Here is a 20,648-nt window from a genome sequence, read left to right as displayed (position 1 = left end):
GGATCGGCGCGATCGAGGCTTGAATCGCACATGCGCAACGCTGTGACGAAAGGCGTTCGTTCCCCAGGAAACGGATTTCGAACATCTGATTGGGTGAAGTTATACGAGATTCACCAATGCCGTATTCGCTCCTTTTCTCTGCTGATCCTCAGCCCATGACTGGAGATGTTATCTATACAAGGGGCTGGTATGTTATAATAGTTATTTATCGGAGTGTGCAGGCTGTACGGTCTGCCCCAGTGTATGGTGAGACCGATATCATTTCATGATACTCGTTTTCCAGTCGCCTTTCGTCCTGTCATTGAAGGGTAAGTTGATTGGGTGATACCATTGCTATTGCAAATGGTGGGGGAGTATTGCGGCTGCTGCAGTAGTAATGAATACTTGTGTGCTATTGGCAGTTCACCTTAAAGTTAACTTTTAGTATGCTATAGAGTGGCTTATTCTAAGCAACTTTTAAAATGGTTGTCGTTATTTATTTTTTATAGGTTTTAAATTATTATAGAACTCTTTCCAGCTTTCAAATGGGGGTCACTGACCCCATCTAAAAACAAACCCTCTGTAAGGCTACAAATGTATTGTTATTTCTACTTTTTATTACTCATCTGTCTATTCAGGTCTCTCCTATTCATATTCCAGTCTCTTATTCAAACCAATGCCTGGTTGCCAGGGTAATTTGGACCCTAGTTACCAGATTGCCAAAATTGCAAACTGAAGAACTACGGAATAAAAAGCAAAATAACTCAAAAACCACAAATAATTAAAAATGAAAACCAATTGCAAATTGTCTCAGAATGGCAATCTCCACATCATACTAAAAGTTAATTTAAAGGTGAGCAACCCCTTTAAGCCTTTTATATGTATTCTACAACAGAATGGGAGGATGGACTGGAGGTCTGAAGCTGCGAAGTCTGTGGCTGATTTGAAATGTATAAAGTAATGTTATTTATGGCAGTTCAGAATAGGGATGCACCGAATCCACTATTTTGGATTTGACCGAACCCCCGAATCCTTTGAGAAAGATTTGGCTGAATACCGAACTAAATCTGAATCCTAATTTGCATATGCAAATTAGGGGTGGGAAGGGGAAAACATTTTTTACTTCCTTGTTTTGTGACAAAAAGTCACGCAATTTCCCTCCCCGCCCCTAATTTGCATATGCAAATTCGGATTCGGTTCGCCAGGCAGAAGGATTCGGCCGAATCCGAATCCTGCTGAAAAAGGCCGAATCCCGAACCGAATCCTGGATTCAGTGCATCCCTAGTTCAGACATGAATAATCTAAGGTGCCAGAGGGACATTTTTCTCTTAGGGTTAAAATCCCAATATATCTGTATTGAGCTCTGTAGTAGGATCTTACCTTCTGTTACCAACAATTGAATACCAGGTAGGCACTGGCCGGCACTGCTTGTTTAGCGAAGTTAGTGTGGAGACCCTGGTGGTGCAGACAATTGCTGTGAGCCTCCAGGGATGATTGTGCAATGTTACAAGCTGACATGCTCTTTACACATCCCACACTATTCTTCAGTCTGCATCTGTATATTCCTTCTCACTATATAATATCAGTGCAGGTATTTGCCTCAGACGCTGGCGCAGTGACATGTCAGGTAATTGTCAATTTAAAATGTGGCAGTTTGTGTTTGCAAGCAAGTGCCTGACGAGATTATGCACCTGCATATACAGGTATTCCCCATTGGAGTATTGAATGGCTGAAAGGGGTGGGGTTGTGAGGGCACTTTTAAAGTGTTTTGTTGGTTTGTCCCCCACCTCCCAGTCCCTTAAAATAGAACTACAGCTTAACTAAAGAAGTAAGCTAGAAATGTTGTACATTATGTTTTGGGCTTCTATACCAGCCCAAGGCAACCACAGGCCTTTAGCAGTAAAGATCTGTGTCTCCAAAGATGCCCCAGTAGCTCCACATCTTCTTTTCTGCAGATTCACTGCACATGCTCTGTGCTGCTGTCACTTACTGAGCTTAGGGGCCCACTCAGTAAGTGGGCCTTAATTGTATTAATTACTAATCAGCCTTATATTGTGACATTTCTATTCTATGTGTACTGTATATACAGTACACATAGAATAGAAATGTCACAATATTAGGCTGATTAGTAATTAATACAGATAATTACTACATGGCAGCACAGAAACCAGTGCAACTAACATGTGAGTTTAATAATCAGCCTTGTAGCATCATCTTATATTACAGGCCAACCTTATTTTTTGCTTGATCATTTGTGACGACCCCTAAGCTTAGCTTCTCAACAGCTGCTCAGAGCCTACTGACCATGTCAGTGTCACAGACACTTTCCAAGATGGTGACCCCCTGTGACAAGTCTGAAGTCTCGGATCATTGCTGCTAATGAGATGCTGAAACTTTAGGCTGGTGCAATAAGTTCAGTATATCAAATATGGCATTTTTAGCCATGTTTATTTTTAAGGTTTAGTTATCCTTTAAACTGCTCCTGTGTAAAGTAATGATAAGATCTAAGTAATTCTAAAAACAGACTGGAGCTGAAAGATAGAAATTATAAAAGTGTGTGCTATTCATGGTGTGAAAGGCAGTGGGTATGTTTGATCTGTTGTATGTAATTAGTTGCAGTGTGGGTAAGAAAAGCGCATCTGCAAAGTAGCAAGGTGCTTCATAATACATTTCAGGGACTTTACATCTTTAGCAAATCAAATTCATTCGTTCAGGCGATAAAAGTTTGGGGAGAGTATAGTTCTGTTTTGTACTAATGATACAGTCTTATCATTTCAGGTTGCTACCATATCTAAATTCATACTGAAATGGCAACCCGCCTACGACCAGTAAGTATATTGAGGGGGGGGGAGCATTGCATATTCTGTTCTTTAAAGACCATCAATTTTGAAATGTGAGTTGATAAAATAAAAAGGCACATTTTTCTATTCAGTAGAAAAAACACTTCTGCTTAATAACAATTGAGGGTGAGATGGTTTCCCCATTTATTAGCAGTAGGAACACAAGCAAGGCAAAAACTCTGGGTACATAGTGCCTCATTTTGTCAGATCTAGTGAAATGATACTGTGTCCAGGTATATATATAGACATAACAGTATCTAGTAGAATTGATTCAAAGGTAACTGGACATTTAAAAATGTTTCACCACTCATCCGAGTGGCTTCTTCAGTTTAACTAAAGTGTTCGTGAAATTCCTCGGCATGAAAACCCTTGAGGATAGTAAAGTCGCAGACATCCAATCACAATGGTTCCATTGAACTTCAATAACTTGTTGTCTTAAACTCACAGATGTGTGAAAGTGTGATCCAGTCACAATGGGACCATGATTTTCATTGAGGCAGCTGTTAATCTTTCAATGAGCAGACAAGTAGTCAGCACGACACTCACTGTCTTCCTTAGGAAGGTGCACATTATCCAATGGCCGCTTTCCAATGGCAATATGAGTAGAGAGGTTAGAACATCACCCGATATATTTCTGAATAAAAAAGCCTTTACTAAGGCATTACAGCTATAATGCCCTTGCACCAATAAAGGCTTTTTTTATTCATTGGGTGCTGATCTAACCTCTCTGTTAATCTTTCAATGTACATGACTGGAATTTTGAATTGTTGTGAAGCTGCGAAGGTAAGGATGTCAAAGCAGCATTGTACGTTGATGACAAGTGGTGGCATAGTCCTCTCTATCCAAAATGTGTATATTACTGTCCTCAAAGGAGTGTCCCTTTTCCTTGAGATGTAGATAGACTGCCGAGTCCTGAGGAGTTAGCCCTTCTATGTTGGGCCATTCTCTTACAATGACCCTTTGAGTTCATTCATTTTTCTTTAATGTAATTAATTTTACTTTGAATTGATTCTACTAGATGCTGTATATCAAGACCTGTATAAATGAGAATCTTCATAGACATACAATAGCAACATACCAATGCCAATCCTCTGAGTCGAATAAAGTGGTGATAATTCAGACCTTTGACCTTTAAAGTGGACCTGTCACCTAGACATAAAAAGCTGTATAATAAACGTCCTTTTCAAATTAAACATGAAACCCAAATTTTTTTTATTTAAATATTCATAGCTGTTGTAAACTCGTTTAAAAATCTCAGCTGTCAATCAAATATTGTCTGCCCCTCTTCTATGCCTTACAGAGGCATAGAGGCAGGGCAAACTTTCACTTTCCATTCAGCACTTCCTAGATGTCATTCCTCTCCCCACATTCCCCCTCTCTCTTTACCATTTAATTGTATAACCAGTGCATGGAGATGGACATCAGCTCCCCTATTCTGGTGCAGAAACATGATTTTGAGATGATGCAAAGCTTCCCTTAATAACCGTGTCCACAAAATGGCTCCTGCCTGCTTGCTATAATTATTAATTCCCAGACACAAGTAAACAAGATTCAAAAACATTTTTACAGTGTAATTAAAGTTAATTTTGCTTGACTAACATGATAAAATAGGATTTGGAATTCTTTTTTTTGTTTGACGGGTCCCCTTTAAAGCCCTGGCATCATAATGATAATTATTCATTTGTCCTGATATAATATTTTTATTTATATCCTGAAATGAAAAAAAAAAATGTTGTCATTTTTTAAACTACTAGAACAGTAATCAACTGTTCATTTTTACCTTTCAATCTAACAGACTTCTCCTAGTTTATGTTCAGTTAACAGCCCAAAAAGACCTATTAAAGGAAAACTATACCCCCAAAATGAACACTTAAGCAACAGATAGTTCATATCATATTAAGTGGCATATTAAAGAATCTTACCAAACTGGAATATATATTTAAGTAAATATTGCCCTTTTACATCTCTTGCCTTGAGCCACCATTTCGTGATGGTCTCTGTGCTGCCTCAGAGATCACCTGACCAGAAATACTACAACTCTAACTGTTACAGGAAGAAGTGTTGAAGCAAAAGACACAACTCTGTCTGTTAATTGGCTCATGTGACCTAACATGTATGGTTTGTTTGTGAGTACAGTGAATCCTACGATCCCAGGGGGCGGCCCTTATTTTTTAAAATGGCAATTTTCTATTTATGATTACCCAATGGCACATACTACTAGAAAAGTATATTTTTATGAAAATGGTTTATTTACATGAAGCAGGGTTTTACATATGAGCTGTTTTATGCAATATCTTTTTATAGAGACCTACATTGTTTTGGGGGTATAGTTTTCCTTTAAAAACACAGGTCTTTTCACATTGTATGGGAATACTTGTTTACAGGTATTACTGGATTTATTTCTTCTTATGAAATGGCTTTGTAATCCACAGGCCTGGATTTGTGGGGAGGCCACAGCCGCATGGATAGTCTGCTTGATTCTGGAGCACAAATGCTAGACTTAGGGCTCTGTTATGGAATGAGCCTGTAGGAGGGAGGGGGGTGCTGGAGGACGATGGCCTCCGGGTGCCCTCGGGGGATCTGGCTTTGGTAATCCAGTGTGTCCAACAACTCCAGTATCAAGTAAAATTAAGTCTAAATCAGCTGGACTTCTACTAGATACTATACAGTATATAATAACCTGGATGAATAATATTATTCTTCATAGGCATACAACCAACACCCAAGTTTCCATTAACCTTTTATTTTATAATTTGTGGATTTTTTTTAAAAATAAAGTGTATACACAGTATCGAAAAATGGAAGATAGACTGTAACAGACTGCTTCATTATTTCAAAGTCTGCCTTTAGGTGGCAGTATATTCAAATATTCAAAACATTCAGAAAAAAATAGTTACAGTAGCAAATTTCAAATTAAAGTGGATGTTTACCTGAACTTTTCCTTATATGAATAGATTCCATAAGGCAAATAAAATTAATTTTTAATTATTTATTTTCTATAATTATTTTAACTAAAACCTTTTAAAATGGTCCTGAAAACCTGTTTCTGCTGTGGTTTCAGCTCAAAAGAACCCAAGAACATGTCATCTTTCTCTGACACATCACTCATTCTAAGCATAACGGTGTATATAAAGCACAATTCTATGTTGTAGCACACTAAATAAAATAATGTTTTAATTATAGTTAAGGGTTTTTTTTTTTCTTAACACAGTGCTGCTTAAAGGCAAACTAAAGAAGTAGCTAGAAATGTTGTACATTATGCTTTGAGCTTCTGTACCAGCCCAAGGCAACCACAACCCTTTAGCAGTAAAGATTTGTGTCTCCAAAGATGCCCCAGTATCTCCCCGTCGTCTTTTCTGCTGATTCACTGCACATGCTCTGTGCTGCTGTCACTTACTGAGCTTAGGGACAAACTCACAACATACAGTACACATAGAATAGAAATGTCACAGTATAAGGCTGATTATTACATTATGATGCTAATTGCACTGGTTTCTGTGCTGCCATGTAGTAATTATCTGTATTAATTACTACATGGCAGCACAGAAACCAGTGCGATTAGCATCATAATTTAATAATCAGCCTTGTAGCACCAGCTTATTACAGGCCAACCTCATTTTCTGCTTGATAATTTGCGACGACCCCTAAGCTTAGCTTCTCAACAGCTACTCAGAGCCCACTGAGCATGTGAGTGTCACAGACACTTTCCAAGATGGTGACCCCCTGTGACAAGTCTGAAGTCCTGGATCATTGCTGCTAATGAGATGCTGTAACTTTAGGCTGGTGCAATAAGTTCAGTATATAAAATAATGCATTTTACCCATATTAATTTTTAAGGTTTAGTTCTCCTTTAAGTAATTCTGTACCAGTATTTCTGTGCCTGCAACACAAACTTCACCCTCTCATCTCCAACTATCTTAGTTCAGCTTATACGCTGTCCAAATGATACCATCACTAAGCCTACAAAATGGGATAATTTCCCGTGTTAGAGATGCTTGCCTCAAATGTAGAACCATACCATGCATATGTCCACTTTCTAATACAGTCTTGCATACACAGACTTACCGGCATATTTACTCCTATCCACACACTTAAACGGGCTTCCCCGATCGATAATTGGGCAGATGTTGATTGGACAGGGCTAAAAATCCCATCAGATTGCAGCCGTATCTGTTCGTTGATGCGATCCGCCCGCCCGTTACCCTTCAGTATGATCCAATCTGGGCCCTAGGGCCCACGATTGGATCGCCCCCATATCGGCATTTCGGGGAGAAATTTGGTGACATCGCCAAATGAGCGGATCTCTCCATGTATGGCCACCTATAAGATTCTTGAGGTGTTCATACACAGGTAAACATAGGCTGCTCACCTGCATATTCTTGAAAAGTATGAAGCTTTTTAGTCCCCAAATAATGTCCTCCCTGATTGATATCAGGGCTTATAGTTGAACTTTATGTCCGAAGTGCTCCTGTATGATCCCAGTGATAAGATGATCCTGATTTGGCCCACCACTTAGACTAGCTCTACACTTTAATTTGTTGACTTTTATCATAGATCTAAAGAAAGGGTCACTGTCAAGAATACACATTCTGTTTACAAAACACATCAACTAGTATTGAGTCTCAATTTGAATCACAAATGTTTTTTTTTTTTTTGTATATTTAACTCTGCATCTGAAACGTCATTGAAGACCTTTCCTTGCCTCCCAGTGTTTCCTTAAGCCTCCTAACCTGTGCATTGATAAGCTGCAGTCTCTATTTACAGCTATTCTGCAAATTGGAGTCATCTCAACTCTGTACTCTATGTAAATAGAGCCAGATATTGTTAGCCTGTCATCAAAATAATACACAGATAACAGTTTTCCCTGACACTTCTCCTGAAGGAATATAATAGACACCCAGGGTGTGGAATAAACTGCATTTAGATACAGATTACTTAGAGGAGGATATTGCTTAGAGGGGATAGTGAAGAGCAACATAATTATTTCAGAAACAGTACAGATTTTTTAATGGGATATATATATATATATATATATAGTTTCTTATTTTCATGTGATAAAGCTTTTATTAAAGTTTTTCATAATGTTACAATGTTCTTTTTCTTTCGTGGTGCAGATATTTTTATTATGGTGTTTCTTAATATTTTCGTTGTATGCTTTATTTCAGGCAAGCAAGAAATGCACAGTGATTGGGGGCAGTGGATTTTTGGGCCAGCACATAGTAGAACGGCTGTTAGATAAAGGATATACAGTCAATGTTTTTGACATCCGCCAAGGATTTGAGAATGAACGTGTGCAATTTTTTATAGGCGATCTCTGTAGTAAAAAGGTAAAATATGCAAAAAAAAAAAGAAGAAAGTTTTGTTATTAATTATAAGATGAACATCATACTACGGGGCCCATTTACTTAGCTTGAGTGAAGGAATAGAGGAAAAAAAACTTTGAATTTCGAATGTTTTCTTTTGGCTACTTCGACCATCGAATGGGCTACTCGGACCTTCAACTACGACTTTGACTTCGATTCGAACTAAAAATCGTTCGACTATTCGATAGTTGAAGTACTGTCTCTTTAAAAAAAAAAAAAAACTTCGACCCCCTAGTTTGCCCCCTAAAACCTACCGAAGTCAATGTTAGCCTATGGGGAGGGTCCCCATAGGCTTTCTAAGTATTTTTTTGTCGAAGAAAAATCGATGGATTAAAATCCTTCAAATCGAAGGATTTAATCGTTCGATCGAACGATTTTTTGATCGAACGAATTATGCTAAATCCTTCTACTTCGATATTCGAAGTCAAAAGAATTTCAATTCGGCAGTCGAATATTGAGGGTTAATTAACCCTCGATATTCAACCTTAAGTAAATTTGCCCCTACATGTGATGAATGTAAGAGTGTTAGAGATATAAGCACAAAAAAACTGTTCTGTACAGGTTTAGGATCTATTATCTGGAATGTTTGGGACCTAAAGTTTGATAAGGGATCTTTCCGTAATTTGGATCACCATTCCTTGAGTCTGCTAAAAAATCATTTAAACATTAAATAAACCCATTAGGATTGTTCTGTCACTAATATGTATTCATGCAGCTTAGTTACCATCAAGTACAAGGTACAGGTATAGGATCCCTTATCCGGAAACCCGATATCCAGAAAGCTCCATTTTATCCAACTAATCCAAATTTTTAAAAATGATTTCCTTTTTCGCTGTAATAATAAAACAGTAGCTTGTACTAGATCCCAAGTAATACAGTATATAATTAATCCTTATTGGAAGCAAAACCAGCCTATTGGGTTTATTTAATGTTTAAATTAATTTTTAGTAGACTTAAGGCATGAAGACCCAAATTACGGGAAAGGTCCGTTACCTGGAAAACCCCAGGTCCCGATCATTCTGGATAACAGGTCCCATACCTGTACCATATTATTCTTACAAATAAAAAGGAAATCTTTTTTGAAAATGAGAATTATTTGCTTTAAATGGCCTATATGTAAGATGGCCTTCCCATAATTCAGAGCTTTCTGGAGAATGGGTTTCTGTATAAAGGATCCCTTACCTATACTTTGTTTCTTGTCCATATTTTTATATTCCTTTTTCTTCTTCTTTTGTAATTGGTCAGCCTGAAAGTGATTGTAAAAGTGGGACTATAATAAAGTCTAATTGACTGTTTTTCTTCATTTTTATTTGTTCTAGGACTTGCTTCCTGCACTGCAAGGAGTTAATGTAGTATTCCACTGTGCTTCACCAGCACCTTACAGTGATAATAAAGAATTGTTCTATAGGGTCAACTTCACTGGAACTAGAACAGTTATCGAAGCTTGCAAAGAAGTTGGTGTTCAGGTAATGAGCAAATTTCTAGTTTAGATCAAATAACATTTACACTAAGGGGGTCATTTAGTAACAATTCGAATTTCGGGTTTTTTTCCATGAGTCTCTAACAATTTGTGGTTTTTCTCAAAATTTGAAATTTATTAAGTGAAAAAAACATGAAAACCTCTAAGGCAAATCTTTGCCAGGTAAAAGTTGTCAGTGTGCTATAGTCAATGAGAGGTTCACTGATACTATTGGATCACTTTAAATCAGTTTGGACTTTTAGAGGTTTTCAGATTTTTTTCTCCACTAGAAATTGTCTGAAAAAAATTGAACTTTTCGAGATACTTAAATTTTTTAGCACATTGTTCACCACTTTTTTCATTTGTACTTTCGGCTTTTTTAATAAATCTCACAACATTCATCGTTTTAGAGTTTATGAGTTTAGTCGTGGTTTCAAAACCCACTAAAATCCAACCTTTAATAAGTAAGCCACCACAACTGTCTATCCATGGGGTTCCCAGAACAGCATATTTGGACCCAGCCAATGGGTCCTGATATGTTCCCCATAGTTTAGACCAAGAGTTGGGAGCACCACAAGCATGAAAAAAGTCCCCACGGGTGTCAAATAAGGCTGTGATTGGCTATTTGGCAGTACACCTGTTTATTATTCAACCACAACTTGCCTCCAAGCCAGGAATTAAAAACTCGGCACCTGTTTTAAGGCCACTAGGAGCAACAGCCAAGGGGTTGGTAAGCAACATGTTACTCACAAGCCACTGGTTGGGGATCACTGGTTTAGACTGAAGCCTGGTAGTGTGAAATTTGTGGGTGTAGAGTTATTGTGGCTGTTGGATTTATATAGAGTGGTGATTCATGTGAGAATGTTTTCATGTACTGTATATCTAACCAACTTACAGTGTAAGCTATAAAGTCATAGTTACATAATTAGATAGTTAAATTGGGTTGAAAAAAGACAAAGTCCATCAAGTTCAACCCCTCCAAATGAAAACCCAGCATCCATACAGTCATGCTGTCCATCCCAATTTTTTTCATGAATTCTAGCCAGTATTTTGTTTCTAAAAATATACAATACTTATATAATTATAAATCATGATAGTGATGTGCAGGTTGAGAAAAACTCGTACCGCACCTGAACCAAACCAGCTGCGGCCCAGCCCGCACCCAACCCTAACCCGGCGCGCTCCCCTCTTTATATACCTGCCCCCACTGTGATGTCACAAATGGGTGGGGCCTATCTACAGTGAGTAACTTGTTGCTGCTGAACCTTTCATTATTACTGCTTATAGAGTTCACTGTGCAGTGAAATAATTCAGTGTGATCTATTTCTGTTCTGTAAAGTATATGAAACTATGCTCTCTGCAACTTGACCTTTTTTCATTTGTTCTAGAAACTCGTGTTGACCAGCAGCGCCAGTGTAATTTTTGAAGGGAAAGACATAAAGAATGGGTCTGAGAACCTGCCTTATGCCAGCCAACCCATTGATTATTATACAGAGACCAAGATTTTGCAAGAGAAGGTAAGGGGCGAAGTTTTCTGTTAGTACCATTGAAAATCATTGTTTTTTGGAATTCTGGCCATGCTAAAAACTAAGGTTTTTATTTTCTAAACATTTAGCACCATACAAATGCCTTGCAGAGCCTCATCTGACCTGCATGTTTTTCACTGGATAGCCCCAATCCAACTTTTCACTATACCATATATAGAGAGAACCTAAAGCCCTGAGTTGCAGAGGGCTGCAACTGAAATTTCATAGAACAAACAGTCTTACTGTCATGGAAATAATACAGTTAATTTGGGGGCTTTTACCTCATTGACATGGTTTAGTATATTTGCATTACTGTATTGTTCTAATATTGATCCAATAGCAATATCCTTATTACATATATTTTACAGGAAGTTTTAGCTGCTAATGATCCTGAAAACAACTTCTTTACTGTTGCTATCCGGCCTCATGGTATATTTGGCCCAAGAGACCCACAGCTTGTTCCTATACTTATTGAAACAGCTAAAAGTGGTAAAATGAAATTCATGATTGGGTAAGTCAAGATATCTACTTTAGCCTTCTGTGTTTTATAGGGATCCACTATTTTGGATTTGGCCCAACCCCCGAATCCTTCTCGAAAGATTTGGCCGAATACCGAACCAAATCCTGATTTGCATATGTAAATTAGGGGTGGGAAGGGGAAAACATTTTTTGCTTCCTTGTTTTGTGACAAAAAGTCACGTGATTTCCCTCCCCGAAATTGTCCGAATCCAAATCCTGGAAAAAGATCGAATCCTGGATTCGGTGCATCCCTAGTGTTTTACCTTTTTTTCTTTCTAAAGGGTACATATCATTAAGGGGGTTATTTATCAAAATCTGAAAAGTTCTCACTATTTTCTGAACACCACTTCGACCAAATATGCACAGACTTTTCCACCCTATTTATCAATACATTTTTTGAAATAATTGTGCAGGAAAAACTCAATAAAATCATTCTGTGGAGTAATAATTTCAGTTAAAATTTGGCTTGCTTTTGACCATCGTTTCCGTGGGGTGATCTTTAAAGAAACTTTTGAAGGTTAGAGTGTCGGACGAATACCGAACCAATTCCGAACCCTAATTTGCATATCCAAATTAGGGGTTAGAAGGGGAAAACATTTTTTCGATCCTTGTTTTATGACAAAAAGGCACGCAATTTCCCTCCCCGCCCCTAATTTGCATATGCGAAGTAGGATTTGGTTTGGCAGGGCAGAAGGATTCGCCCGTATCCGAATCCTTCTGAAAAAGGCAGAATCCTTGTCGAATTCTAAACGCGAAACCTGTAGTAAACAGTGGTGGTCTAAATCACAGAACCCTCCATAATGCAATGTTTGTATGTATGTATTCCTTAATAATTCCTTTACTTTAGCAAATAGCAAAGGTAGTCGTGATTTTGTGCTCCTTAAAGTTAACAAACAAGCTAACCTATGACCTACCAAACTGTGTACACATCCAGAAATACTTGCTTCTATATGTAGTCATGGATACTTAAAATACAAAGTCTATTTTGCCCTTAGCATCTTGACAAATCGGTTTAAAGTACTGTTTGGACATTCTTCATTAACATCTCCTTTGTTAAAGATGCTGAGCATTATTTAAGAAGCGCAGGGCTGGGTACAAAGTTCGAAAAGGGTCACATTTACAAAGCTCGAGTGAAGGATTCGAATTAAAAAAACTTCGAATTTCGAAATGTTTTTTGGGCTACTTCGACCATCGAATGGGCTACTTCGACCTTCGACTACTACTTCGACTTCGAATCGAACGATTCGAACTAAAAATCGTTCGACTATTCGACCATTCGATAGTCGAAGTACTGTCTCTTTAAGAAAAACTTCGACCCCCTACTTCGGCAGCTAAAAGCTACCGAAGTCAATGTTAGCCTATGTGGAAGGTCCCCATAGGCTTGCCTGAGATTTTTTGATCGAAGGATATTCCTTCGATCGTTGTATTAAAATCCTTCGAATCGTTCGACTCAAAGGATTTAATCGTTCGATCGAACGAATAATCGTTCGATCGCAGGATTTGCGCTAAATCGTTCGACTTCGATATTCGAAGTCGAACGATTTTAGTTCCTAGTCGAATATCGAGGGTTAATTAACCCTCGATATTCGACCCTTCATACATCTGCCCCCAAGTGTATATGTCTTTATGATCCAGACCTTCTTTCTGCAGCACTTCACTCTTCAGGACCTGGGAGTAGACCCGTAGCTATTTCTCTCCCTCTAGACTGAACATCATTCACACAGGCAGGTTAGTTTTAGTACAAGGTTCAGAAGCAGGGCTGTATTTCCCATATAGGCACCCAAAGACCTGTGACCAGGGCAAGGGCAGCAACTTTAGGCAGTGACCCTTTGGTGCCTAAATGGGAAAAAAATCTTTAAAAAAGATCACACCAGCAGAGACTTGCCTCTTAAAGGGATGGTTCTCCTTTCAATTAACTTTTAGTATGTAATAGAATGGCCAATTCTAAGAAACTTTTCAAATGGTCATCTCTTCATTGTTGGTTTATTTATTTTTTTATTTATTTTTTAAATTATTTACCTTGTTCTTCTGACTCTTTCCAGCTTTCAAATATGGGTCACTACCCCATTTATAAACAAATGCTCTGTAAGGCTTCCATTTCCAGCCACTGGTGCCTAGAGAAGCCTCTGATATAGCCCCGACAGCACTAGATACAAGTCTTTGCTGAATGAGTGCTAAAGGGTGAGATTTTGCATTTGCATCTGTGGCATACTAAATAGTCCCTGGACAGACTACTAGGCAGTGTTCTCCTAATTTAAAAATAATCATTTAGGGACATTTGTTCACACTGGGAATCATTGCCATAGTATTATTTTTAAAAAAAATGGCCACTAACCATGTAACAAAAGAATTCAAAGAGAAGGGTGACAGGCCTGTTGTAACTCCTTGGAGAGCTTTGATACTCTCTGCTAGGACTTGCTGGAACTCCAGGGAACCTAAACAGGGCAGAATTGCCTGAAGGGAGCAACCAATCAGATATTTACTGCTTCTAGTAGGCTGATCAAAAAATTCAGATTGGTTGCTGTGGACAATATTGCCCTGTGTTAGTAAACGAGCGTTAGTATACCCTAATAGAAAATATTAAAACACTTTAACTTACAACAGGCCTGTCACCTTTCTTTTTGTAATATGGTTATTGTGCATTCTGCTATTTTTAGAACACTACAAATATTTCTTGTGTCCTTAGCTCCTTGCCTTTGCCAGCAAGATTTGGTTTGTGGTTGCTGGGAACCATGTTCAGGTCCAGGTGGTGCCCTGGTGGTGGGCTGTATTTTTAAAGGTTCTACACCTTTGATGAGGCCACCACATTCATCCAATCCCATTGGTGATGTTACCAACCAACCCTAATCCCTCTAATGAAATTTCCAACGATAACATATCTCTCTATGATGCCATTGGAGGGGCTGGTCCAATGTGGGTATGTAACTCAAGGCCAAACATCATGCCAGTTGGGCACAGTTAGCAAAGAAGTGTGGAAAAAAATCTTTATCAGCCTACACTACATGAATTTGGTCCTTAAAATGGCTACCAAACTATAAGAGTCCTTTGATTGGAAGTATTTAACCAAGTAGTAGCATTATTTAGATATACTTGAATCATAGTAAAATCATCCTCTTATTTTTTATTGTTACTTTAGTGAATAGATCCAGGGAGTGAATATCTCACTTTCTTACTTCATTATCTCACTTTAACATTTTGTCCATGGTTTCTGTATACATCATTACTAGGAACAGTCCATTGTTTTCCAACAGGAATGGGAAGAACCTGGTCGATTTTACATATGTTGAAAATGTCGTTCATGGCAACATTTTGGCAGCTGAACACTTGCACAAAGATGCAGCAATCTGTGGAAAGGTAATATGTTTATCACTGGAACACGGAGCCAAAATCATTTTCCTGATAAAACGAGAGAGAGAGAGAGACTAGTCAACGGTGTGCACCTTGGATTTGGGTGCTTATAAGGTGCACTCTTAACCAACCACAACAACACCATAGTTCATACATTACCAAAAATAACCACACTCCAAGGACTTCTCAAGTGAAAAACACACAAACTGTATCACTTGCTGAAGACGGCCCAAGTGATGGTGCCGAAACGTTGAAATAAATTTAGTCTGTTTTTCACTTGAGAAGTCATTGGAGTGCGTTATTTTTGGTAATGTATATATTTATATTTATATATTTATCCACAAGCAATATAGACTAAACATTCTGTATAAAGCATAATTTACTGAGGAAGGACAACTACATCAACATAGGTAATTACTGTACTAGAAAAGCCACTGGTGGACTATTATCCCTGCTCCTGTCTGTTCTGTTAAACTTGGCATTTTTAGCCACAGGAATATTAAGGAGAACTTTGAATGTGGCATCCCAGAATTTCTAATAAATTAGTAGCACTCCCTTATGTTTGGCTTCTTGGTAATGTTCATAGCATAAGTATGGGGATATCTACTTGGTGGCTAGTTCACTCCTGTTCCTGCAGTGAAATATTTGCAGAATTCACTTTACAGTTGCCGACACACTGTATAGCAAGAGCTAACAATGTTGCCTTTGTGTTTTCTAGGCATATCACATCACAAATGATGAGCCTATTCCATTCTGGACTTTCTTATCCCGGGTTCTGGTTGGTTTGAACTATGAAGCACCAAAATATCGCATTCCTTACTGGTTGGCTTACTATCTAGCAATGTTGTTGTCTCTACTTGTATTTATCATAAGTCCACTTATCAAAATCAAGCCAACCTTTACCCCAATGAGGGTTGCTTTGGCTGGGACCTACCATTATTATAGCTGTGAGCGAGCAAAGAAGGACATGGGTTACAAGCCAGTGGTCACCCTGGACCAAGCATTGGAGAGAACTATACAAAGTTATTCTCACCTAAGACGAGTAGGCTGAAAAGTGCTACTCACCACGCTAAAATTTAATGTGGTGTGAAATCACTGACTGAAATAGATGTTAACAGTGCATCTTTGAAGACAGTTTGATACCTTATTATTTTGGTTGCCTGACTGAAATTAAACATGTGCTAAGCCTCTGCAGTGATTTCAGCTCTGCTGCTCTTCGGAGTCTTAATCTGGATTTACATTTAAAACATGTTAACATTATAGCAATTAAATGACATGCTGTAATGGAAAATCTTAAAATTTTGTCTCCATACAGTGACTTCATAAAGAACAAGAATGTTAATGCAGTTTTTTGCTTTAAATATCTTTGTTTTAAATGAAATTACAGGCTTATATCATGAATTAACATTTTTAAATGAACTTTAAGAATGATGTAGATAGTTGATAATCTGAGACAATTTGCAGTTGGATTTGATTTGTGATTTTTTTTCTTTTTTGTGGGGGATTTCGGCAGCTATCTGGTTGCTAGGGTCTTGTTTACCTGCAACCAGGCAGTGGTTTGAATGAGAAATTGAAAAATGAACAGGAGAGGGCCTGACTTAAAAGATCAGGAAAGAACAATAATAAAATGTTAAGCTCACAGAGCAATCGTTTTTCAGCTGCCGGGGTCAGTAACTCCCATTGAAAAGCTGCAAAGATATAAAGGTGGCAGGCAAATAACTAATAACTATAAAAATAAATGATGAAGACCAATTGCAAAGTTGCTAGCAATAGGGCATTTTGTAACATACAAAAATTAACATGAGGGTAAACCACCCATGTAACTGAATAAACCACAGTACGTTAAAGGGAAAGTGTCTTTTTTTAAAGGTTTACTATAGAGGATGATTAATTTATCTATTTCACAAATACTTATACAATTGTGTTGTTAAATGAGCTTTTATTTGTCAGTTAGTTCCTGCAAACAACTTTCTCATGCAGCGATTCACATATTTGTTCTGCTTCAACAAACTTATTCCATCATGTAGATCTCGAGAACTATAATAAAAGATTACTGTGCAACTTATATGTACTAACCATCTTCTACAGTTATATGTGTATGCTTACAGATATGACATTCCCTTAATGCATACTTATATAAATAAGCCATCCGAGTGTGTAAAACGAAGTCTTACTGGTGCAGAGGAAAACATTTACTGCAATGGAACATGCTGTGTGATTTGCACCAGCAGAATGCACCAGGAAAGCCTGTCTGCACCTGCCTTCATTCTTCACTTTTCTTTTAGTGACATCATAACAAATTTATAGGCACCCACTACTTACCTGTATCATGGGATCTATTATTTAGAATGCTTGGGTCCTGGGATATTCCAGGTAAGGAGATTTATGTAGTGTGTGTGGATCACCATAACAAATATATTTTTTTAAAAAACAAAAAAAATTAGGATTTTTTGCCACCAATATGGATTCACGCAGCTTAGTTACCATTAAGTACAAGGTATTGTTTTATTATTACAGAGAAAAATAAAATCATTGAAAAAAAATAATTATTGGTAATGGCTTTCCAGATAATAGATGCCATACCTGTAGTTAGAATTCCCTGGGACCTCTTTAAAAAGGTTATCGTAAAATAAAAAGTGCCATTAGAATACAGCAGACATTTAATAGTTCTAAAGCTGTAGCCAAGGGTAAAAAAAAATATACTTGAAAACAGCCTCATATTAAAAAAAAAAAAAAAAGATTATTCCACTTTTATCTGGCTGATTTATATTTTGTGCATATAGCTGTTTAATATAAAGGTATTTGAAAGCCTCTAGTTCTGAAAATGCATTTTGACAAATAAAGCACTGAGCAGGTCTTTAGGAAACAAGAGGAGTAATGTAAAAAATGTTTTAAAATTTGCCACTTGTCTAGTAACCCATAGCAACCTATAGCGGGCAGTATGTACTAGTCACACTGCATTGGTTGCTATAGGTTCCTTAATGAGGGCTTTAGACTGTTTAATTATGTTTCCCCAAAGTGGTAAAATTCACAAAGTTGCCAAGAGAACAATATTAAATTGCAAAATTAAAATTTTTATAAATCCTGCAAATTTCTACTTTAATAATGATTTTTAAGTGAGGTTGGCGTACAATTTCAAGAGCTTTGTCCTGAGATCATACACATTCTGAATTCTTTTCAAAGGTGTGAAAATATTGTTTGAAAAGGGCACACGTCAAGCACTATATATGCTTCTGACTCTCAAAGCATAAAGTATGCCTATCGTATCCAAAAACAGGGCAAACTTTGAGTTTAACAAGGTGTGAAGAGAGCACCTAGGTGTATTCTTTTGCACCAAACCATAACCAATGAGTGTTTTATTTTTAGGTGCACTTATATGCTTTTTCGCTGGTCTGAAAAGCACATAGACCTTATCTAAAGAAACAAACACAAAATGAAATCCCATCATCCTGTCTGTAAGTTTAAGGGTAAGGACACACTGGACAATTTGTCGCCAACGTTTTAAAAAAGTAAATCGCGGCGACAAGACGATCGTCTTTTTTGAACAGACGATTCTCTGTTTTTTGAACAGAGCGATTTGTATCCCATTACTCTGTGCGGTACGTGCTCCACCCAATCCGGAAACTGTTTGTGCTTCCCGCTGTAACCTGGCGTCTTTACGTGCTTGCGTTCTTGCGTCATTGCGTTCGCATTGTAATTTGAATACAATTGCTGCTACTTATCTGTATGTGTGTGCGTGTCTAGGAGATTTCAGTGCTTTTCTAAGTACATGCTATTTCTGATAAATCGCTCGGAAAAGGGTCTCGGTGCGTTTTGGAGCTACAGGCGATTCACAAACGCGATGTGGGCACAGGAGCTTGGTTTTGTTCAGAGACAAAAGGAGTGATATGTCGCCGCGATTTGCTTTTTAAAAACGTTGGCGACAAATCGTCCAGTGTGTCCTTACCCTAAGAGTTATGGCACAAAGAGATATTTGTCTCCTATGGGATATCTGCACCATCCACATGTAAGAACTCTCTTGAAATACCTCTGTATTGGTGGGAATCTCCAGCACTAAAAATATATAAATCATGTAATCACTGGAAAATGCAACAGAATGCAATTTGTATGTTTTACCGCTGGAGATTCCCACTGACTCCAATGCAAAGCAGTTTTTGGAAGATTTGTCACCCTTTAATAACACAGAATACGAATGCCAATCACCCTAAAAGCAAAATATTTCCCAGCCCTTCATTTATGCTGTTATTAGATGCTGTGTAGCCTGTTTCTCCCCAACATGTTAAACTTTTGGTGTTGTTAAAGAGAACTAAACCTTAAAAATAAATATGGCTAAAAATGCCCTTCCCAGCTATAGTCAGGTGATCCCCACTGGTGTCTAATAAAAGGGCAGCCAAGTTTGGGAGTTTTACTTTGAAAGCAGCAAGTAAGTTGCAGGTAAAACTTTGTCCCTTTGTAAAATGTATAATGAAGCAATAGAATTCTTAATGAATCAGATAAAATTAAGCGTAGGACTGGCCAGATATGGGATGACTTTGACGTAGTTGGCCAGCTTAAATATATTGCAATATATGGACAAACAATCCCTGTGTTGTTTAAAGGGTAAGGCATTTTTTAGTAGCAGTATGCACAAAATGTCGCTGTCTTAAATATATTGATAATGGGTTGAGTGCAGAGGACTCTTGTATTTGTCTATATATATATATATCTATAGAATTTCTTGTACTAGCCTAAAGGTTCAGCATCTCTATAGTAGTAGTAGTAATGATCCAGGTCAGGAGTTTCCCATCTTGGATTCTGTTGGGAGTGTCTGCGACATATATACTGTGTATGTGTGTGTGTGTGTATATATATTTACCGAAGGGCGAAGTGACTAATGGCGAAAATTCGCCAGCGTGACGTCATTTCGGTACTTTGCTGATTTACTAACGGTCGCTGGAGTAACTTCGTTAGTGAAGGAGATAGACTCTAGCAGTACTTCGCTCCCTAACTCCTGGCGAATGGACGTAACTACGCAAATTCACTAAGATGGAGATTTTACTGAACACTACCTCTTGCGCCAGACTTGCCTTCGCCACCTCAGACCAGGCAATGTGCAATAGAGTAGATAGGAGTTCTTGAAAAAAAATTTCTAAGTCCCAAAAAACCGCTAGTGTCGTTTCCTTTTTCAGGGTGATAGGCTGCAAAAGAGCGTAATTTTTTTTTGGGGTAACCCCCCTACATTTCCTAACATATGGCACATAAACTATACACTGGGCTCATGTGTAGGGCATTATAACAACTCATTTATTAAGGTTTCCCGGGCTTATGTAATGTATTTGCTACAACATAAATGTCCATTGAAATGTAACTTCCTGCTGAATGCAAATTAGGCAGCGCTAGAGCAACTTCGATTCGCTTGGCACGGTAACACTAGCACAACGTCGCCAGCGTTCGGCGCCCTGGATGCAACTTTGGATTTTAGTGAATTAGCGCTGTCCTGCCGAATCTACGCGTGGCCAAGTGTTGCGATGTGAGCAAAGCCATTGCTGGTGAATTTTCGGAGGTTAGTGATTTTGCCCCATAGTATAAATCGTGAATCCAGAGGCTTTATAGATACTGTATACAGTGAAACCTC

At 38.0% G+C, this 20,648-nt stretch overlaps 1 protein-coding gene across 1 annotated transcript; it reads left to right on the top strand.

The window, feature by feature from the left end:
• The first annotated feature begins 127 nt into the window (after positions 1–127).
• nsdhl.S (NAD(P) dependent steroid dehydrogenase-like S homeolog) lies at positions 128–16,224 on the top strand. The gene is made up of 8 exons (XM_018233098.2): positions 128–308; positions 2,758–2,807; positions 7,985–8,146; positions 9,502–9,648; positions 11,030–11,158; positions 11,536–11,678; positions 14,938–15,040; positions 15,753–16,224. Exons 2-8 carry the CDS (start codon positions 2,787–2,789, stop codon positions 16,083–16,085), a joined length of 1,038 nt encoding a protein of 345 aa, XP_018088587.1. The 5' UTR covers positions 128–308; positions 2,758–2,786; the 3' UTR covers positions 16,086–16,224.
• Positions 16,225–20,648: the final 4,424 nt, after the last annotated feature.

Source organism: Xenopus laevis, chromosome 8S, assembly GCF_017654675.1.
Source record: "Xenopus laevis strain J_2021 chromosome 8S, Xenopus_laevis_v10.1, whole genome shotgun sequence".
Taxonomy (NCBI): Eukaryota; Metazoa; Chordata; class Amphibia; order Anura; family Pipidae; genus Xenopus; species Xenopus laevis.
The sequence above is the reverse complement of the archived record's forward strand: the minus strand, read 5'-3'. Positions and strand labels throughout refer to the sequence as shown.